At 33.3% G+C, this 23,736-nt stretch overlaps 1 protein-coding gene across 4 annotated transcripts in view; it reads left to right on the top strand.

The window, feature by feature from the left end:
* The window catches only part of LOC118196406 (uncharacterized), a 338,914-nt gene that overhangs the window by 235,555 nt on the left and 79,623 nt on the right, over nucleotides 1–23,736 (top strand). For all 4 annotated transcript variants that reach the window (XM_085807758.1, XM_085807757.1, XM_085807756.1 and 1 more), the window contains one exon: nucleotides 3,339–3,493. In XM_085807758.1, the coding sequence (XP_085663884.1) occupies nucleotides 3,339–3,493 (155 nt within the window). The remainder of the gene's footprint in view (nucleotides 1–3,338; nucleotides 3,494–23,736) is intronic.

Here is a 23,736-nt window from a genome sequence, read left to right as displayed (position 1 = left end):
GATATGAATACAAATTGAATTATTATATTGTATTTGTGTTCTGTTTATTGAATAATATCCTAGTTTCTGCTTTACTGTGAAACTGTGAAAATACTGATGTCAAATGTTAACAAAGTTGTTTATTCATCAAGAAACATGTGCAGAATTCAAGTAGATAAGATTTATTTCTTTTTCTATAAATATTGAAATTGTAAACAGATATTCTAATAGTAGACTCACTGTGTCTAATTATTATTAAGGTTTATCTATTAAGAACCTGTGCAGAACAACCGTTGACGGGTAGTCTCGGCATAGTTCTGATATTTTTGATAATATTTTCGTTACACATGCTATAAATATTATTGTTACAGAATAACCATAAAACCACCGCCACTGGCTTGTCTCCGTCCAACTGTGGATCTGGGAACCAGGGTTTAATTTGGAAATTGGCATATTAGCACACGCCCATTAATATGATGGACCAGAAAGCATGATTCGTCGTACCATGCAACTTTCTTCCATTCTTCTAATGTCCAATTCTGATGTTTCTTGGCCCATTGCAGACACAGCTGGCTATGACGTGCCATCAGTTTAGTCACATGCTTCAGCCTACGGCTGCGTAGGCCCGTATGCAGCAATGTGCGCTTCACAATGTTTTGAGAAATAGTGTCTGGTTCACCTCTGTTGTAGCTGGTGGTGATTTTGGCTGTTGTAGCTCTTCAGTCACAGCAAACAATGCGTAGCAATCTCCACTCTCCTCTGGAATCAATGTGCCATTGATGACACACTGCTGGCTGGCGACTTGCTGTTTCACCATCCATACATCTCTTCTGATATGTGCTCATAATAACTGCAAGCTAACAGCTCACTAAATGTGCCGTTTCTGATATTGATGCTTCCAGTCGCCGAGCCCTAGCAATTTGACCTTTATCAAAATCTAATAAATCAGCTGCTTTTCCCATTACTTCACTAATTGTGCTACGTTTGGTAAGACAACACATGACCACTTTATATACTTGAACATCTGCTGTGTACGTGTATTGGTATTGTTCTTGGGCAAACCTATTGTTATAGATGGAGGGTGGTCAGAATGTAATATCTCTTCAGATAATATGAATCTCTTCAGTGTATATAACGGTATGATAAAGAATTAATTTAAAGGAATCAATAAGTACTATTACATTAAAAAATAAATATCTAAATCAAATGGCTACAATGCACAAACAGTCAAAACTTAAGCATTTAAAGAATATAAGTAAATATGTCATAAATCAAAGAAAAAACTAAGCCAAGTAAAAAACATAACATATAACCATGTCAACAAAATTATTAATCTTGTTAACATTATGCCACAACCATGTTAATATGGTTGTTATTTCTGTATAAAAAAATATGTAATCAATTATATTCACAAAATGAATTAAAAAAATTTGTATTCATGTGTGAGATTTGAGAAAGCAATTCGTGCAAAAGCCCTGAAGGTGATTGATACAAATGACATCTAATTTGGCCGAGTAAGATGGTTACTATATATATTTTCTTTTCCTGTTTTGTGTGAAATTGAATAAAAGTGTATTAAGTTGAGCATTTTTTCCACTGCTGGCTTTTAAATCTCTGAATTTGTTAATCAAATATTCATTAAATTTATGCAAAATATGTAATAAATAAAAAAATTCTAAATTTTGAATTCAAAAGGCACATATTCACATGAAGGACTATATATGCTCAAAATTTAGTAGGTTTAGTGCCACTGTATTTCCGTAATGCGAGGAATATGCTAGTAGTAGTGTTAATATCATAATTGGACAACTTACATTGATTATGTAGAAAGTAATATAGGTAATGAGTTGGGTAACTTAAGTCCTTTTCTGTACCTATTTTTAAATAGATACCTTTTTCTGTGGTTTTCTATATAATCTATTAAATATATGTTAATATTGTGTTATCATGTTCAAGTAATAACTTATATTTTATGAGCATATTCAGCATATAGTCACACTTTCTGCTTCTTTTTAAGGAACGAGCTATGAATACTAGTTTTTTTTTCTTTTTACCATTTTACAAAAAGGAAAAGGAAACGAAAAAGTTCACTTGATTTCGTGAAAATTCCCTGAATTTTATTGGTAATATTATTCATAATGAAATTCAGTTGGATATTATTGTAGGGAAATATTTTAATAGTCAGAATCGTGTTTTATTCTTTACTGTAAAATAAAAAATTGAATATAAAATACACTGAAAATAAATAGTATTAAAAACAATGTAGGGAATTAAAAAATTAAAGTCATATCTTATTATACTCTTTACAGCTGTAGATTTTTATGCTTAAAATGCTTTTCATAAACTGCTATGCATGATGTAATAAATATCATATGCAAGTTACATTCACGTCCTCGAATTATCTATGAGACTAAATCAAAGTTGAATAAAATTAATGATAAAAGTAATTTGAATAAACTTGGTGCTCATGTGTAACATTTTTAATTTATATGAATCTGTAATTGTGGAAATCGAAAATATTGAATTTAATAATAAGAAGAAAGGACCCATAATATAGTATATAACATGAAATCTGATTTCTATTATCAAAATTTTCTCTAATCTTATATTATGGAAAAGAACTACAGTATTCAGTATTGCTTGACAAACTGTGAGTCTGAGAGGTGTTGTCATTCTGCATGACATGAACTCGTTAGTTTCATGCTATCAGTGTAACATATTAAGCAGCTTAATTTTTTTCATAATATATGTCTAATATACTGTTTTGTAAACATTTATGCTGATGGAATAATTAATAAGATTTCTGGTGTTACACATTTCATCTTTGGGATACATAATAATCATTCATGCCTCATCTTGTAGGGACTTTACAATGCTTTTATTTTAATGCATCCATGCTTTTTTATATCTAAAACTACTGAAGTAAATTTTACAAATTTTTACTGAAGATTTTGGGAGGGGAGGTTAATTTGTTGATTTCTCAAATTTTAGAATTTCTGAGGCTTGAAATTCTGTAATAATATTTTGCGGAAAGAAATATCAGCTAATTTGAAGATTAAATAATCAGTGTGATATTCATTGTGAGATTAAATAATCAGTGTAAATTATTTTTCCCATTTCATTCTTTGTAGTTCAATGCATTGTAATGTTAATTTATATTAGGCAGAAGGAGATATTTTTAAAATACATAACCTTTATGTTTAAATAATAATTTTTCTATTTTTATTGGTATTTATTGTGTTCAAATTAATTGATCCTTAACATAATTCTGAAAGATCTTACAGCGTAAACTCTAATTGTATGGTATGTTCTTTAAATTATTAATACAAATTTTTTATGTTAAAATATTTAATTTGCAGTTGTTTAGCTGGGGCTCCTCTCGTTTCGGACAGCTAGGTGTTGGTGATGTTCAGCAAGCTATTCAGCCTTTAATTGTAGAAAGTCTTCAGTCTGAGACCATAATAAAGATAGAATGTGGCCAGTATCATTCTTTGGCTCTAACTGCTGAAGGAAGGTATACATATGGCTATATATATTTTTTACATTTGTTATTTCCTTACTTTTAAACTACGTACAATTTCATGTCACCTTTCAAAAGTTTGCTTTGCAAACGAAATGTACTCTGCTGGCCATTAAAATTGCTATACTATGAGAGAAAGCAGTTAGCAGAATCATATATACTTTACAAATGTATAAAAGTAAAATGATAAAATTATCCAAATTTTAGGCATATTTGAGGTATAGAACATACAAAAATCAGTATCCACAGGGTTTGTATGGTCCTTAATTTTAATCATCTGAAATTTCTGTCTGTTTTTACAACTGTCATTTTGAGTGTGAATTAGCATTTTGAGGAATATTTTTTTCGATTCACTGCCGTATATATGGTTATCTTTTGAATGGGTTCATGAGTTATAATTTGTTTCTATTTCTAATATAAATGATGGGATACTCGAGTTTCTAAGCAAGAAGTGAAACATAAGCATTTTGAAATTTATTATTTTTTTTTAATAAAGAGCTCTTGAAACAACTTTTCGCTTTTGGTGATGTGAATTCTTTTATTAAACTGTTCAAAATTTCGCCACTTTTCAACATTTTGGCGATTTTAAGATCAGTTTCTATAGAAAATTTTAATTCCGAGATCTAAGAATTTTTCGATGATTTTTTTTAAAACATTGTAAAATTGATTAATTTCATTACAATAATGGTAATATATTTAAATTATATTTAAAAAATAACAGTAAAATAAGACATTTTTATTTTTTGCTGTTATATTATAAAGTTTCATAAAATAAACAAGGTATAATGCTATAAAGCACAATTTACGAAACAGCTCTTAGCAAAAGCAAAATTAACTATGTAATTAATTAAAAATGTCTTGTTTTTAATTTTTTCATAGTAAGAGTTTTTCCCATGTAATTGTCTCAGAATATTCAAAATTCTCAGAATGTGCATCAGTTTTCTCTATAAAATTAATTTTATACTTTTCCCCTCCTATTTTTTCACAAAATATTTCTGGCTTTTTGCTGTTACAGAATTGGTAGGGATAATTTTTCTTTAGGATTTTAGACATTGCAGCTTGGAAAGTTTAGAAGGATTTGAAGGCAAGATTTATAAACCCACGATTCTAGAAGATTCGAGAAATATATGACAAAATGTCTCCATAGTATCAACGTGTAATGGATGTATTTTACAGAAAGTTTTCAATGAATTTCTTAATTTTTGGAGAACATCTGGAAGAACAATGAAAACATAATATTTAAATGTTTTACTTCTGATACTAGAATCTTAACATATTTATCTACTCTTTTATTTTCTCTACTTTTCACTTTTCAGAAGCATGGAAAATATCAAAAATGCTTCTGATCTTGTCACATGGGCAGGCATTATAGAAAGGGATTTTTTTTATTAATAAAGAAATTGAAAACTTACAATTTAAAAGATTCATCTAATATTTCTTAATGCACATAGCTTCACTTGTTGCTAGCATTATACACATAGCTGGCACTAGGCATTTTCCCACCTTATGCAATCTCTGTTTATCCTAAATTCTGTTGCCAAGTGCTTTTCAAAAGCAGATTTTCAAGGCATTGGAAGCAGATCCAATGCCTGCTCTAAATTCTAAAAGTTTTGCTATTTCTAGAGTTTGTTGTTCAGTGTGTCACTAATTTCTAGAAATTTTGCCAAATCAGTTCTAACCAGCGTTTACTATATATATTTCATATTGCTTCTGAATGTTCATATTACTAAAGAAATAAAATTAGCTGCTTTTTCTGTACATTCTAAATGCATTTAGTGTTTTTTAGAATAACAGAAATCCTTAATTAAACTAAAAAATTCTAAAATGAAAAGGAAATGTGTTGAAGAAAGAAACTGAATACATAAAGGAAATTATTCTTCAAAGATATATGCAGTTATTATTATGTAAATTACCCAATTGTTTATGATTTCAACCTTTACTTTAATTCTCCATTTCTGTTTCCTCATATGATAGAGTTATTGAGCCAGATTAAATTAAAATTAAATTGTGTAATCTTTGACCATTAGTCTACATTATTAGTGTGAATTTGACGGTTCTTGTTTAATTACATCACCGTGAGCTGTAATTGATTTTGTTAGCATCAGAACATGCCTTTATGTTCTAAGCTCTTTTGAAATAAGAGGCTTATTTAAACCTTTGTCTGATATTGTAGTTAATTTCAGACGTAGCAATAATATGCTTCATGCCTGTAGGGAGTTTTGGACTATTTAACTTTTACCAGATCAATTAAACCCTCATAGGTACATTGTGAAAAGGTTGACAAGTTAGGAGATAAAGATGCAGAAACTAGCGAGAGCATTGATTTGCATATTGAGACAAATCTCTAATTGTTAGTAAGATGCTTAAAGGGAAGGAAATCGATATAAACTAGCCAAAATGTCTGGGAAGGCTTCAAATTAAAATGACGGATAAATATTTTGTTGACTGTTGCTGTTACAAAACATAAATGTTCTGTAGCTTTTAATGCGTAATTATCTTAATATTGTTTAAGAATCTGTGTCATAAATTACATATACTTTAAACTGGGAAATTTTATTAGATTTTGATTTAAATAGGGCTTTTTTTAACAAATATTGTTAAAAAATAAAATTTAATAGTGGTCTTGTAAATCAATAATGACTAAGGTTATCAAACTACCTAATTTAATTATTTATCTCTAACTGCTTACCCTTAAAAATTATCTCTACATATTAAAGCGAGTTATTGCCTTTCATTAATACTCACTCTGGTCACAAGATAAATTATAAAAATGTAAAAATTCAAGTAAAACATATTCTATGCATCTAATTTAGACTTAAAATAATGCAAAACAACTTATCACCTCTGGTGCTTTAATGGCTTATTGGAACCTTAAAGTATATTAACTGGGTTACAACCCCTGGAAATGTACACGAAGCTACGACACTAACTGCATCAAACAGAACCTGACTTTCAACACTTGCCAACCTTGCCTACAATCAGGCCTTTCAGGTTTGTTCTAATCAGCAGGTCTCTCTCTAAACAAGCAGCAGCGGTGACAACATTCAGTCTTTTGTTATGAATCATGCTGATTATGATCTTACTTCTCATTTTAACCTATGCAGTTTGACATAAAATCTACCTGATTATTTACTAAACCTCTCGACGGTCCAAGTATGTGACAAAATGAGACATAACAAAAATCAACATAAAGTTAACTTTTAGTAAAACGTAATTGTCACTTATCTTCTTTCAAATATCACCGACAATTACAAGTGTAAAATATTTAATGCTACTTGATAAATTGCATAAAGTTTATTTTATTCTCAAACTTATTAACACTTATGTTAATTAATTCATGTTTAGTAATAATGCGTACTACTTAGGGATCTATTTTATTTTTAAGATGATATTGCAAAAGGGAAATTCAGGCATAGATAATATCTTCAATTTAATTTATTCAGTTTCCATTTGCTCATAGGTCCTTAATTTTTTTCATTAATGGTCCTTAAAAGTACTTAATTTCTGTGTGCAGAAATGTGTACAAACCCTGATCCAGAGCATCTGCCTCTGGCAAAAACAGCAGCATTTATGCAAATGAGCATGTAATTTTTTGCAGTAAAGCATGTAGATTTGGGATGACAGTCATGAGTATTGCTGTCCATATGTTTCAGTTTAGAGCCAGAATTCATCTGTTGCGCTAAATGGCTGCTGTTGCTGCACAAGTTTTTCCACAACCATTGTCCAAACATTTTCATTTAGTGAGAGATCTGGAGAATGTGCTAGTCAAGGCAGAAATTGAACACCCTGTGTGTTGAGGAAAACATAGATCAATATAGGTCTCAGTGTCAAACGTAGGTCTCAAACTGTCTCCTGATAAAAAGTTAGGTGATAATGGACCTGAAGATATTTCAAGGATTACCGTATTTGACGTCATATGAGACGCACTTTTTTTCCTAAATTTGGTCTCAAAAAAGTTACCTGCGTCTTATACATGAAGGTAATTGCATTCAATAATTGTTTATTTGGCTTTTACGAAACGTGAGAACTAAAAGAAACCATGCTATTGAAACTTTTTTTCCTTGTGTGTGGCCGTCTAAAAAGGGTGCGTCTTATATGCTGTCAAATACGGTAAAACCACAGTAGTGGCTGGTCAAAGTGCGCTGATATGTAGCCTAGAGATTAATAAGAGGTGTACTTATGAGTGAAATAAAAGCAATAAGTTAAATGTGTACCTAATGGTATCCCTTACCATCAATACTGATTAGAGATGGAGAAAATCGCTCCTTTAAGGGATCAGATCGGAAATGTTTGCTCACTGAAAGTGAATCATTTCTTTTCAATGATTCACCGCTCACTATCAATTGACAATACCAGCATTTTCCTTTTTTTATTCTAATTTGACAAAATGATGCCAAATATTGCTCAAGGTTCTATTTGGTAGGGTCCACATTTTGTTCTGAAACCTTGAAAAAGTACATTAGATGGAAAATTTTATGTTTATAAATATATACTAATTCTAAAAAAGATTAAAGAGCTCTAGATTACAAGGTGTTAGTAAAATAAGTAAATAAATAAAAGTATTAATTTATTATTTTATATAAATATTACTGTAATGTATTGCGTAAAAAAGGTAATATCTAATATAATTGCTATACTATGACACATATTCAAAGAATCGAAATGAAACTCAAAGAAATAGCTCCAAGAAAGTGAAAAGAGCAAATAATTGACTCCACAGGAGCAAGATTTGCAGCTAGAGTAAGAGCAAATAATGAAGACTCTGAAGGACCCAGATCTGTGACAGAGTGAATCTGTACCATCTGTGACTGTGACAACTGGGAATCCGGAGAACTAGTTTCTATAATCTACATACTTTAAACAGATCCTCGCACTACCAGATTAGAAAAAAAATCTCCATCTATTTGCAACCAGGGGTGGTCAGTTTCACTGAGATGCATTGGTTCATGTAATGTTTTGTTTTTTAAATATTAGAGGGAACTTAAGGAGACCAAAAGCACACAGATGTACATACATTACACACATAAAAAATATGTCAGAGACGTTTCCGGTAAATAATAAAGAAAAGAATGCTAGTGTTTACATTAAGAGGAATCAAATTTTTTTGACACGCTTCCCAACAACAGCTCTCGGTGACTTGTTAAAGAACTGCCATTCCATTTTTGCCGGAGCACTGATCATTCTTTCAATAAAGTGAATCGGTTCTGGAGTGGATTGTCGATCTTTAGTCCTAATACAACATTCATTTCTCTTGTACCTTCATATCAAAACTGCCATCCTGAGCAAATGTGGTATTTTTCAGAAAATAATATTATATGCGTCTGATGTTACTTTGAATCTATCTGAATATTATTTCATTCAGTCATTCTCGCCTTTAAATTAAATCTGACTCAATTCTATAACACTTAAAAGAAATATTTTAAATAAACAATTATGTTTTTTCTTGTTTAAGAAAGCCAAAACTTTATTTGCTTACACACTTAAGGAAATCAAAACATTATTTTAATCTTTCTTACTGTTGCCAAACTACAAAAACAAAACTCTGTCTAAAAAGGAACACAATGGCTGTTGAAATCATTAACAAAAATAAATCATGGAGCTCACAACATACTCCCACCTTTTGATTTTCTTAAAATGGTCTATGAAAGTCAAAACATTAAATAAAAATAAAAATTTAAACTTTCTACTCAATAGATTTGCATAGTACTCAATATACTCAGAATATAAGTTAAATAATAATACAGGAATTAGAATATTTCTTCTTGTTACAGGTTCTTTCTCCAAGGAAACATTTTCAAAGTTACAAAAAAAGGACATCTTTATTTCTGTCCCACAATAATCCAAGAACAGGAGATTCCTTTTCTGTTTTATTTCCTGTTAAAGAAGTATATTCCCATCCACGGAAGTCAAAACATGCTGAAGCTAGAATTTGTTTAGCCTCATATACAAATTGCAATAATTCCTTTTCGTCAGATACATATATTACACAGTTAACCACATAAAAGGCATTTCTTAACTTCCGCCTAGTTTCTGGAAAATCATCACGACATTTCTCCAAATGAAAATTAATTACTGCAGCTAAGAGGAATGAACTGCATGTAAGTCCAAAGACTACTCTTTTATGACTATAAATTTTTAATTTCCTTTCTCAAAATTCTCCCACCATAAAAATCTCAAATAGTCTTGATCATTTTAAACAACAGAAATTTATAAGAAGGCCTTTCTTATGTCTGAAATGATGCCAGTCGATCTTTCCCGAAACCTCAGTAGCAGTGGAAAGATTTTCTCTAAGAGTTTGAACCTTTCTCTAGAACATCATTAAGTGATGGAGAATGATCAGATCTACATGAAGCATCGAAAATAAGTCGAACACTTGTGGTGGAATTTTTCTTGAAAACACCTCGGTGGGGTAAATAATGGCATGTGATTTTATTTTCTTCCTCAGGTGGTACTTCTTCAATAATATTCTCTGCAGCTTCTAGCCAAGGCAGCTTCACGATGTAACGACCGTTATCCCTTCTCATCATTCGCTGGAACTGTTGCATAACTACTTTTTGTGTCTCTTCTTTAAATTTTATTTCAACAGGATCTCTGATGCCTAGTTTATCCTAGTTCCACAGATCAGCAATTGATACATTTTTTATCAGTAGAGAGGTGTTAACAGGATTGTCATCAAACATTTTTCAAATGATCAGCCAGCCCAAAAGAGTTTCATATATGACTAAGCCACAATTAAGATAATGAGTTTTCCCCTTAAGCAAATGACCACAAAAATCAGCTCCAATTAATATCTCGATATCGGGAAAATTCTCTCCATAATCATTAAGCCATGTCTTCTTATCCTTTAACTCTTTTTCCCTTGATCCTGCTTTCTTTAGCCGCGGCATTTTTACACAAATAATAGACTGATCTAGAACTTCTATCTTAAGGAAAAATTTATTTTTTAAGGATTTAGTGTCAAGTTCATGCTGACGATCCTCCTTCATCTCTGTCGTTAATCCTCCGAAAAGTCTGTGAATAAAAAACCTGTTACCATTTGGTTCCATACCCATCTCCTCTGCTGTTGTCTTCAATATGTATGAATGTTGGGAACCACTATCGATGAGTACCCGTACTTGTTTTTCTTTATTTCTTGATTTCAGTCTAACCTGTAGCATCTGAAGTAGATCTTCACCTGAGTAACAATGATTTGACAGGCTGTTATCACTTGGTGTTCTTCAGGTTTAATAGAATTATTAATAAATTTATTAGTTTTCATCTCTGAACGCATTAAAACCAAATGTCTTTTTCCACAAAGAATACGTTTAATATTTGTCTTGCAAGATATTTACCGATGTCCAGCTCTTAAACATGTAAAGCAGACTTTCTTATCTTTTAAAATATCTTGTTTCTGCTGGAAATTCAGAGTTTAAGCTTTAAAACAATATTTCTCTCATGTGCCTTTTCACAAAATACACAAGCTACGTTTCGTTTTCTCTTTTCGAGAAGTCCTGAAAATAAATCTGCATCTGTCGGTTAATTAAGAGCTTTATTCATCTTTTCTTTCTCCCCTTTTTCATATTTATTTGAAAATTCAGATTTCGCTAAGAGAACTCGCTCTTCTCCTTTTACTTCAATTTTCATAAAAAATAACATCCTTTTTAGCTTCTCACTGTATGGATTCTCCGCTGACTCATCCAGTGTACTAACTGTCGGATTTTGCAACCACACCCTAAAAATGTCCTCCGATATGCAAGATTCATTCAGAGGGAAAAGCATGGTAGAATATTTATTCGAAGTCAAACCTATGGATTCCAGAGCTCACAAATAGAAATCCAGTTTATTATACAGGTTAACAGTGTCTAATTTTTGGTTATTGCCTGTAGCATTTTTTACGACTAACTTTAATAGTTCTCGTACGTAGAACCAATAAGTAATTCATCTCGACCAAAATGAGATTTTAGGCATTCTACCACTTTATTATAATTTTCACCTGTTGGCGGATAACTGTTAACAATATCATGAGCTCTTGTGTCTTCCGCCATGCATTGTATTAAATACTGAAACTTATCCTTATTTTCTGTATTTTGATCTTCATGAATTCTTTGGAACTGGCTCCAAACAGCAAGCCAGTCCTTAATTTCACTAGTAAATTTAACGAGTTCAATCTTTGGTAATTTCAATTTCCTTTTAACCTGAACGAGAGAAGAACAAACTAACTGGTTACGCTGATCCTTTAAAATTCTATTTATGCAAATGCCTACTTTTACTGGAATACTATCCATCTTCTCATTGTATTCTTCAATAATAAAATACTCGCACTTGTATTTTTCTGCGTCAGCATCTGCAACTAATAACTCACTTATTTCAGAATCAAAACTAGAAAGCTGAGCGTATATTCTTTTTAAACTAGCAAAATTTGATTGAATTTCTACCTCATTAGGTTTTTCGGCACTAATAAATCACTCGAGGCATTAAAAGTTTTAGTAAAATTGGCTCTAACAGGCAAGCGTTTCTTTACTAATAATTCCATGCTTAAATGTTTAACGGTATTTACCTTCAAAATCCAGTGGAATCATGTCTCAGTTGTCACCATTAATGTAGCATTGGATCTAGCTGAATATTATTTCATTCAGTCGTTCCCGCCTTTAAATTAAATCTGACTCCATTCTGTAAAACTTAAAAGAAATATTTTAAATAAACAATTACATTTTTTTCTTGCTTAAGAAAGCCAAAACTTTATTTGCTTACACACTTAAGGAAATCGAAACGTTATTCTAATCTTTCTTACTGTTGCCAAACTACAAAAACAAATTTCTGTCTAAAAAGGAACACAGCGGCTGTTGAAATCGTTAACAAGCATAAATCATGGAGCTCACAACATCTGATGTGTCCATGTACGTCATTGAATGAACAGTTGTAGATATTTATATCTATGCTGTAATGCCTAGGGAAGATGGAGCAGTCGTCTTCTTGTTAACATTTTATGCTTGCAAATACTTGGTTCTGTGTAATACACGGAGTTTACTGTCCCAAGGTACTTGATTTGGCTGTACAATGTCCAATAATAATGCGAACAATATGTGTCCCGTCTTGGGCACTCATGTTAAGTGAGTCTGTAGAGTTCTTGTGCATCAATTGTAGCTCATTTTAACTCATTATTTGTAAATTATCTTTGCAGTCATCGAATTCCATTGCAGATAATGATTGTGGGGTACAATAATCCCCAGTTCCAGTAGCCTATGATTTTTTATCGTATTGTGACTGAATTTTGAGAAATACTGCAATGAATTTCTTCTTTTTACGTTAGATCTAGCACAACTTCCAACCTGTGCACACATGCACCAAAAAGAAATTAAGTAAACACATTTTTAAATGAAAAACTTATAGTTTGTCCTTCTATATTGCTTCAAAGTGTCATGCATGTAATGCTGGTCATTTGCATATACCAGTTCATTCTGCTCTTCATGAAAATTTCAGATTTATTATGTTTTTCTTTCATGATAAAGCAAATTTAATGGCCAGCAGTTCACTTGCGACATTTTTAAAAAAATAATCATTGAGGAGATGGGTTTTTCTTTACAGTATGGTTGAAATTATTTTCAGTTTAGCTCCTTATTATGAGCAGGTAATACAGGTGTCAGGTATGAAATTTAACAGATTGGCGTGTTATACATCACTAGGAAATATTTTTTACAGTAAAACTCTCACTTAAAAATAAAGAAACATTCATTCATTCCTTAAATTGTACAACCTTTAGACAACTTTATCTCACTCATTTTTTGAACATGGGTTGAAGTCTTTCACTTTTGTCAGAAAACTTCGAATTCATTTCTGTGGTAATTATTTACATTATGTATATAACTTAAGTTAGAAATGGGTTTGTTGTAGCTTGTGAGGAAATGCAGATTTTTAATGTTTCTGTGTTTTAGGCCATTTTTCACTTGTAGATAATGATATCTTGCTATCTGTATCTGATAGATTGTCTTGTTTCAAAATTTGTCACCAGCTTGTAGCATAGTGAGCTCAAATACATAGGCCGTTTGAAATTATTTGAAATTATAAGCCTTATTTTCTTAAATATTATTTTGAATCATTTGCTTCTTGTTATATTCTAAAAGTGAGGTACAGGATTTTATGCAAGCAATTCTAACACTATTCATGGAAACATTCTATAAAATTAAACAATCTTTTTATATTATCCCCTTAAATTGAAAATTTCAATTAGTAAACTATCCACTGCTTTAATGAGATCACCACACCCCAGTGTGCAGACATCATAAAGGCATTCAAGAATGAATTTTACTGACATAATTCACTTTTCACTCCTCTTGTAAGATCTGTCTCTGTTATTCCACATAAACTTAATTAGATCCTACAATGAACCTGGCGAATTCTCACACAAGCATGAAAAACTACTAGCACAGAAGAAGGTTGAAAATAACCCTTTATTAATCTAAAATAGTTAATTGAAAAGGCACGCTCTTCATGCGTTACAAAGGCACCGCCAGACTTGCAGTAAAACTAAAAAACATAGACTTTAATTGAAGATCTAAAATAAGTAGTGCTGAATAGCGCGTAAGTTAAGCCTAACAGGTGGACTCACAAAAGCCTAACAGGCATGTTGATAATTCCAAAATGGCCCAGAGCCTTACTAGCGTAACAGTGAAACAAGAACAAAACATGCACTGGCTAGCAAAAACACACTCTGGCTAAACTCAGAGATTCACCCGTTTAAATGTGCACTTAACTTTAAATTTACATCCTGGCAAGAGAATATGAGGGGAAGTTGAGAAGTTCAGATATAGGTATCAACTTAAAATAAATGTGTTATGCAAAATAAGAAAACCCCTAGCCAGAATTTAACCATCTCATAGCAAGGCTTTAAAAGCCTGAATAAGATATTTAAATTTTAAATTTACATGTGAGTTCACCTTCACAGTCTTAATCTACATCTTAGCTAAATTTAAGGTTTTACAGATGGTCAAAGTGGCATATAATTACTATATCTTCTTTAGTATTTATTTTCAGGTGTCCTTCCAGTTTAGTATATGCTTAAACATAGATTATACTGCCATACTTTCAACATTTTTTTAAAACAGATCAAACTTTCATACATGGTTATACATTTTCTCATTTCAATCTTTCTACACACCTTAAGACTCCCTCTTGCTCTCCAGCATTGTGTTCTGTAAAATGCGAGTGTGTATTATGTAAAATGAGTACAACTTACCGACTACCCCACATCTATTTGTTAGAATTAACCCAACTTGACCTAGACAGACACCCTACAATCAAATCTCAACCTGAGGTGCTAATGCTAGTGAAAATTAACATAGTGTTGGCTGGAGAGCCTAACATTTTACTTTACATTCATTCTAAATCAGGGGTGTCTAAAGTGTGGCCCAAAAGTCTTTAAAATGTGGCCCAAACGCAAATTAGAGAAGTATTTAAATTTACACATTTTTATTAAAAAAATAAATGTTTGAATTTGATTCATATATTATCGATTCATTGGGATTTATTTTAAGATAAAAAATTTAAATAAGAACATCTTAGTATGTCATGATGTATTAACTGCAAAGTGACATTCAACTGAAAGGAAAATTTGAAAATGTTTCTTTATTAGAGTTTTATAAAGATTACCTACCCCATGTTAAATATTCTAATTTTCACAATCATGCTTTATTAATGTCTTCAGCTTTTGGCAGTTCCTATACTTGTGAACAATTATTCTCAAGAATGAAGCATACAAAAAACAAAAATAGGACAACATTCACTGACAAACATCTTGAATTAAGAATTGCAACCTTGTCTATTGAACCCAATGTCTATTTGATTATTCATCAAAAGCAAATTCATTCTTCTCATTAATTCGAATTTTTTCCATCTTTATGAAATCCAAACTAAATGAAACGAAACTTTTACAAATTAATAATAAACATGTACCTATACATATCTAATTCAAATTAAAAAAAAATTAATAATGAAAAGAAGTTAATTTATTTTAATAAAACAACATAGAACTGATTTTTATTTCAATATGTTAAAATATACTGTATGTGTGGCCCCACATTTTTTTTTCCTTTGCAGTGCAGCCCTCAAACAGTCATAGTTTATACACCCATGTTCTAAATTAATCTTTACTTTCTTTTAGCACACTTCACAAGTAACATAGACTACTCTTTCATTTGAAGCACATATTTCAAGCATGCAAAGTACACTCATGTCCATAAATTAAGAATAATGCAAAATCAGGCAAAGAGTTAGAAGCAAAACAACTTTGACTTATGTGTAAAGCTTAGTTATTAAACAAAAGGTAAAGAGCAAAAAAGATGCTATATGTTTGATATTATTAAAAAAATTAGTGATTTTTTCTCCCTCGAGCAAACTACAAAAAAAAAAAAAGAAAAAGAAAAAACCTATTTACAAAAAACCAATATTACATGGTTGGTATGATTGTTAATACATTGTATGTCTCCCAGACGATGCAATACAGTCCGTACAATGCCTAGGCATGCGGAGTATCAAATTATCGATCTGATCGCGGGGGATATTACACCACTCAAAAAGCAATGCTCTCAGAAGTTCCGGTAGACATGTAGGAGGAGGTTGATGGGCTGCAACTCGTCGGCCAAGCATGTCCCACACGTGCCCTACTGGATTCAAGTCCGGTGAGAATGCTGGCCAGCCCATACGGGTGATATTCTCCGATTGAAGGCATTCGCTTACAAAGTTTGTACTGTAAGGACGAGTGTTGTCATCCATAAACACAAATTGTGCGCCCATGGCGCCCCGAAGCAAACGTACATGCTGTTCCAGAATGACGTCCCAATAGATTTAGCTTGTCATGGTTCCAGTTTGAACATGCAGGTCAGTTCTGGAACCCAGACTAATTCCACCCCAGACGAGCACTCCTGCACCAACGTAATTGTGTCGTTCAATGATGTTTTCTTGGTGGTAAAGGGTACCTGGAGCTCTCCATATGAAAGTCCGGCAAGAATCAGACTGCAAGCTAAACCTGGACTCGTCAGGAAACATCACACAAGCCCACTGTTGCGGTGTCCACAATGCATGCTCTCTTCTCCAGGCTGCAGGCGAGAGTGAGTTGCAGTAAGTGGAACACATCTGACAGGTCTGTGAGCATATAGACCAATCTGCCCTAAGCGTCTGTACACGGTCTGCCTTGAAATTGTCGTACCAGTGGCTGACGAGACAGGTCTGAGGCTGTGCTCCGGCTGCTTCTTTTGGCAGTAACTGTCAAATACTGGTCCTCATTCGGCGTTGTAACTCTGGGGCGACCTGTGCTGTAACGTCTACTTACATTACCATCATCTTGGATACATTGCGAAAGCCTGGAGATGATACTCTGGGCAATTCCAAGTTCGTCTGATACTTCCAGTTTGGTACGCCCACATTCCAGACGGCCAATAATTCTACCACGTAAAAAATCATCCAAATGCGTCCTTTGTGTCATAACTATTCGGTTATTGCACTGAAATGCTTCTAAAGTGCCTGTGAACAATTTTACTTCTTTGCCTGTATTCCTTATATATCACTCTCTTACACTCTCGTCATTGTGACGTACCATTGGTGTCATCTGGTTACTTCCTGAAATTTGCATATGATTCTTGAAGATGTGTGTAGTGATTTTACAGGTGATATATTTATTTTAGAGTTTGATTTCCGTGTGACTCTGAATTATCCTTAATTTAAGGACATGAGGGTACTTTAAATATTTAAGAATTCAAACATTTTTACATAAATAATTTCCTACTTTACTCAGCTGAAAATAACCATAAATTAATTACATGTAATGAATTTCTAAAAATTTTTATGAGTAACGAAGTTCATTTTCTTGATATCATACAAGTGTTTTCTTATCACAGTCTCAACGGCCAAAGTTAACATTTCGTTCTAAATCTGCCAAGATTATTTGCTAAAATTTCTTGTTTCTTATAAACATTTAAAGCTACCTGCTTAATACAAAAAATGTTTAATTACTTGCATAATATTTAAATATTAAGCTTCTTGGCAAATGCAAAATAGTAAGCTTCTTGCTAAATACAAAATTGTAAGCTTCTTGCTAAATACAAAATTGTAAGTCTGCTAAATACAAAATTGCTACATTAAATAAACATTGTTTTCTTAACCGAAATAAATGTTTTCAAACTTCTTCACACTATCTGTAAAATAATTTTAAATAGAATAATTTTGACTGATCTTTTGTTTGGCAAATTCTATCATTCTCTTTTTGACGAAGTCTTCGCACGAGAGAACTTGGTTCAGCTGTCTGAGTTGGATCCGCTGCTGGGGCTGTCCGTTTCCATTGCTGTCCGTTAGTGGCTGCTTACGTTTCAGAACTTTGTCCCATACTACCTTCTGATGTTGCTCCGCATCTGCATGCGCTGTGGCCGAAGAACGTCCTTGGACTGGCCAGAGACTTTTCGGCTGGATATTCATGGGATCTCCTCCTTACCTCAGGTATTTCCTTCTCTTCAAAATCTCCTCTTCTAATCGACGTTTCATCTGTGAAACTTGAGTTGCTAACCAATTCTTGGCTACCTTTCTTAGTGGCTGGATTCCTAACTTCTCATGTCTTAGTTGCCTTTTCCTCCCCATTTGCCTGCTGGTAGATTTTGTGCTGGGTTTAGTTTCCCCTTCTTTTCTCAGATACTTTTTTCTCCCTTGCGGTGTTTCCAGTTATCACTTGTTCATACATTTCAGCTCCTCAATTCAAAGCTTCTTTCCATCCAGCTTCGAGACTCTGGCTTCCTTCCTTTTTGTTCCTGGGAGAAGGATTTGTGATGCTGAGGGTCCTTCACCTGTGTTTGGAGCTTCCTGTAAAATATCTTAAAAAATAGGCATCTCATTACGATCATAGTATGTTTTTACTTGATACACATTGGCAGTGATATTGCTTTCTTTACTTCCTTTTAAATATAGTGCAGACCCACAAATAGGCTCAATTACATAGGAACCTTCAAATCTGAAGAAAAATGTAGACATTTTATCTAGTGGAGCACAAGACAATGCATGTTTCCTTTTCAATACTTGGTCACCTATTTTAAAGTCTCTTCTTTTCTTATTATAATACAATTCTTGTTTTTCTCTGGCTATGTCTGAATTTTTGATTGCATCATTAATCAACTTTTGAATATCATTTTGTTTAAATTCTGCTTCACTTTTCTGGACAAAGAATAGTTTATCCAAGGGGGTAATTATCTTACTTCTCCAAAAATAATTCACAAGAAGTCTTTCCCATGGTATCGTGCTTGGCCATTCTGAGGGCATACGCCAATTCATTTACACAGTCATCCCAGCATCGGTGATACGTTTTAAATAGCTCCATATGATTTTAACTATGTTCCTATCTCTACGCGCTTGGCGATATTTGACTGTGGTCTATAAGCCATCTTATGCTGGGGGATGCCAAACCCTGCACATAGCTTCTTAAAAATTTGATTAACGAATTGGGGGCCATTATCTGTTATTACCCTAAGTGGTGCACCATATTTTAGAATATATTTATTTAGAAACGAACCGGCTACAATTTTCGCTGAGGCTCTTTTAAGGGGGACTATTTCTAACCATTTTGAGAAATGATGGGTCGTAATTAATAAATATCTATTTCTATTACGTTCACTTTTTGGAAATGGGCCCAATAAATCAATACCAATTATTTCATTTGGAAAAGTAGCTCTTATACTATTTAGATACCCGGCCAGGCTATAATTTACATCATTAACTAACTGGCATGTATGGCAGGACCTGACATAATCCGTAACCACTCTTTGAAGTTGCGGGGGGGAAACAGCCTCGCACACTCTTTGTGCCGTTTTCCGAATGCCTAAATGACCTGCCCTAGGTGCATCGTGTAATTCTTCTGAAACACTGATTCGCAACCTGGCTGGAATGACTGGCCGTATTTCACTATTCTCATTTGTTGTTTTAGTATAAAATAATAGTTTATCGACTATTTCATAGTTTGGTGCTCTATTCCTTGTGGCCACTATATCAATGTCGAAAATTATCCAGGTCTCGCAAGTATGCATAAATATGCCGATGCTCTGGATCTGTTTTTAACTCAGCAATAATTGTGTCCCTGGAATCTAATACTTTTGATGTTAATATGGAGCATTTAATTTGTTTTCCTTCTTCGTGCAATTTTATTCGAGATAATGTGTCTGCCACGATATTTTCCTTTCCCGGTGTGTGTTTAACAATTAAGTTGGCTTTTTCAACTTTAATGCCCATCTTATAAGTCGTTTTTGCCGGAGTAAAGTCGACCCATGGCAACATGATCTGAATACACGACTATTGGTGCCGTACCAAAATCAACTCTGAATTTCTGTACCGCTAAAAGTACGGCCAAAGTTTCTCTTTCTGTTGCAGTATAATTTCTTTGAGTTTCAGCCAGGGTTGTTGAAAAATACGTCACGAGCTGCTTATTCTGTGCGAAAACCACACCTACAGCGAAATCTGAAGCATCACCCGAAATTTCGAGATTTTCATCCCCCTCTGGGAATTTTTAAGACAACCGCTTGAATTAGCGCAGTTTTCAGTTTTTCAGTTCCCTTGTTAGCCTCAGCTGTCCTCGAAAATCTGGTTTTCTTTCTTTTCAATTGTAACAGCGGTTCAGCTAACTGTGCAAAGTCCTTTATAAATGTTCTATAGTAAGAACACATGCTTAAGAAAGGAGAGAGCTTTTCCGTAGTATTGGGCAATGGGTAATTCTTTATTGCAATTACTTTCAAATCCTCAGTTTCAATTCCGTGTTTTGAAATCTTATAGCTCAAGTACTTAAGTTCTGCCAGAAATTTACACTTACTAGCATTTATTTTTAGGCCTGTATCTCTTAGTAATGTCAAAACTTCGTTTAAATCTTTTATGTGTTCATCAATATTTTCGCTTGAGACAATATCGTCAAGATAAATAAATGTGGATTTACCGAGGACAGGTCTTAATATAATGTCCATCGTTCGTTGGAAAGTCGCCGGGTCTCTCACATAAGCCCAAAGGCATTCTAAGAAAAGCATAAGTGCCTGCTTTCGTGTTGAATGCCGTTTGCGGCACATCCTTGGGTTAAATCACTATCTGGAATAAACTAGAGGTAAGATCTACTGTGGATACGTACTTGATGGACCTAAATGTTCTATATTACTTCTTCAATGATAAGCAGGGTATAAATGGGGTATTTGGCTAAACTGTTTAGTTTCTTGTAGTCGATAGCTAGCCTGCAGGCTTTAAAACTTGACGGAGGCAGTTAATTTTTTTCCTGCAGAGCACTACGGGGCTCGCATAAAGGCTACTTAAAGGTTTGATAATTTTTTTTTGAAGCATGTGTTGAATATGCTGCTCTCTAATATTTTCTTTAAGGCGATCGTATCTATATGGCCTGATTCTCATGGGCTCTTCACTATCTTCAGTTTTCACATGCTCCAAGTTCAATTCAGGCAGTTCCACAGCTTCTACTTCCAGCGGCTTCATCTGTAGTTGCAGAGTCTCATTCTGAAAATTAATTTGACTCCCGCTTTTTTTAAAAAATCTGTGCCCAAAATTACCGAAGCTTGCAGATTTCGAACTATATATAGATTTTTTAGTCTCGTTATCTCACATTGAATGTTGCTTTACCTATACATGCACAATGTTTGCCATGCACTGCAATAACTTTAGTATTTTGAGTCTTAAATAACCTATAATTTCTTTTAATTGCTTCGAAAAAATTGTTCCGACAGGAAATTTTTTATCATCACTGTGTTCAACTGAACTCATGAGGGATTTTTATTGGAATGGGGTGACTGTACCCCCTTTTCAGCAGCCACCCATCCTAGTTTAACTCCTTGTGAAACTGCCTTCCCTTTTTTAATCCTTGCAGCATATTTTGGCAATCACCTTTCTTTTTATCTTGAAATTTATTCCCGGTATAGAATTTCTTTGCTTGTTCCACATGTGGCCTAGAAAACTGTCTGTTTGGTCTCTGGCCAAAACTTCTCGTACGCGTACTTTCTGCTACCCTCCTACTCTCAGATTTCACCGCCAGCTCAAACAATTGTCCTAGAGTGCTGGGGTTTCTCACTTCAATATAATCCTGAACTTACAACAGTAGTCGTGGCAATGTAATTTAAATTAATTCTTCATCGACTTTTTACCATATAACAAATTAACGACTTGGACCTTGCGTAAAATGAAGTTAGAAAACTCTTCAACTTTCAATTGGTACTTGCTGTACAATTCGACCTCAAGCCTAGCTCTGTCTTTGGCCATGGGGAAAGCTTTTACCAAAGCAGCTTTAAAATTTGCAGACATATATGTGGGGCTTCCAGTCTCTCCCAGACGAAATTTACCGATGCCTTTAAACCCAGCTTAATGCCTGTCCTCGTAAGGTGGTCATTGCTATCATAATTTTCTGGACTTCGGGAAAGGGATAAAGCAAAAAATGGTTAGCTAAATTTTCTAGGAAGCCAGGGATCGATGTTCTTCCGTCAAATGTTACTGTGGGCTTCATGGAGGACCGCAATCTTTGAACGAGGTAACCAAAGCCTTCCATCATATTACCAGGAGCTGGTGTAGTCGGTGAAGCTAGCTCAACTGCAGCTTCATTGTCACCCATGAATTCGGAAAAATTCGGGCATCACTTGCAAGTTCTGTCTATGTTGTTCCACATAAACTTAATTAGATCCTACAATGAACCTGGGGAATTCTTGCACCGGCATGAAAAACTACCAGCACAGAAAAAAGGTGAAAATTCCAAAATAGTTATCAGAAAAGGCACGCTCTTCATGCATTACAAAGGCATCGTCAGACTTGCAGTAAAACTAAAAAACGTAGAGTCTAATTCAAGTCAAGATCTAAAATAAGTACTGCTGAATAGCACACAAGTTACTTCTAACAGGTGGACTCGCAAAAACCTAACAGGTGGGATGATAAACCTGAATGGCCAAGAGGCTTACTACCATAACAGCGAAGCAACAATGAAACATGTCCTAGCTAGCGAAAACACACTCATCTAAACTCAGAGATTTACCCATTTAAATATGCACTTCACTTAACTTTCAATTTACATCCTGGCGAGAGATTGTGAGGGCAAGTTGAGAAGTTCAGATAAAGGTATAAATTTAAAATAAATTTGTTGTGCAAAATAAGGAAAACCCTACAATCTTAGTAACGGAAACTCATTTTTCAACCAAATTTAAGATACATTCACGAAACATAAGATGTTTATTTAAGCAATTAATCGCTCTGCTCTTCAATTTTGATAAAGCAGCACCCATTCTTAAATTTAAACTATATCTTTGGAAAAATAATAGTATTAAAAAAAATATTACTGTTTGTTTGCTTGTATTTTATGTAATGTTGGCTATTCTGTATTATTAAGTACAGTAGAAGTCCAAAAATCTGCAATGCTTCGGACAGGAGGTTGTGCAGATTTTAGGATTTTGCGGATTTCAGGACAGAAGAGATAAAGCATAATATTCTGACTAAAAGTGCAAAATAGATAAGGCGTATTAGATAAATTTAATTAAATTATTATATACATTATTGCAATAATTTATTATATGCATTAAATTATTATTACATATATAAATTGATTATATTATTCATTGTATTATGTACACAGCATCAAGTTCTGCCGATTTCGCTTTATGCAATTTCTCATGCAGATTTCTTTTTTCGAATTCCGGTGTTAGAATCACTGTTGCTATAAAATTTCAACAGCTTTTCTTTAGTTTTCCGTATATAATTATATCCATTCTGCTATAAATCGAAAAGTAGCGCATGCTTCCATTTTTTGCAGAATTTGCACTTTTTGTGTTACCATCAATGCAACGTGTTTACGTTTTTCAACATTGCAAGCAGTAAAATCATGAGTGCATTTCTTCTCTGTCAATGTATTAAAAAGGGCTGAAATTTAAAATATTCTTAATTTATCCGCAAAATATCCAGATGAAAAAAAAGCAGCATTAAACCATCTCGTGAAATGACAAAGCTCAGAAAATACAACAATGTGAATCGTGAACTTGAACGAAGAGTTGAGTGAATCGTCTGCTTTTTTACCTCGATGTAGATTAGAGGGGGGGGGAAACTTTTATCTTATTTTTTTAACTTTTTTATTTTGATAATTTGGTATTTCTGTTATGACTCATTATTATTTGTAATTATGACGTCATTATTCGGTAAGTATTTTTTCTTCGATATTTCGTACTCAATGCTGCGGTTTCCGGAACCTGTAAACTAACTGTTTATATTTTGAGAGG

This window comes from Stegodyphus dumicola, chromosome X1 (assembly GCF_044657685.1).
Source record: "Stegodyphus dumicola isolate Sdum_Otavi_A_Nest chromosome X1, ASM4465768v1".
Taxonomy (NCBI): domain Eukaryota; kingdom Metazoa; phylum Arthropoda; class Arachnida; order Araneae; family Eresidae; genus Stegodyphus; species Stegodyphus dumicola.
This window is presented reverse-complemented; position numbering and strand designations above follow the sequence as displayed.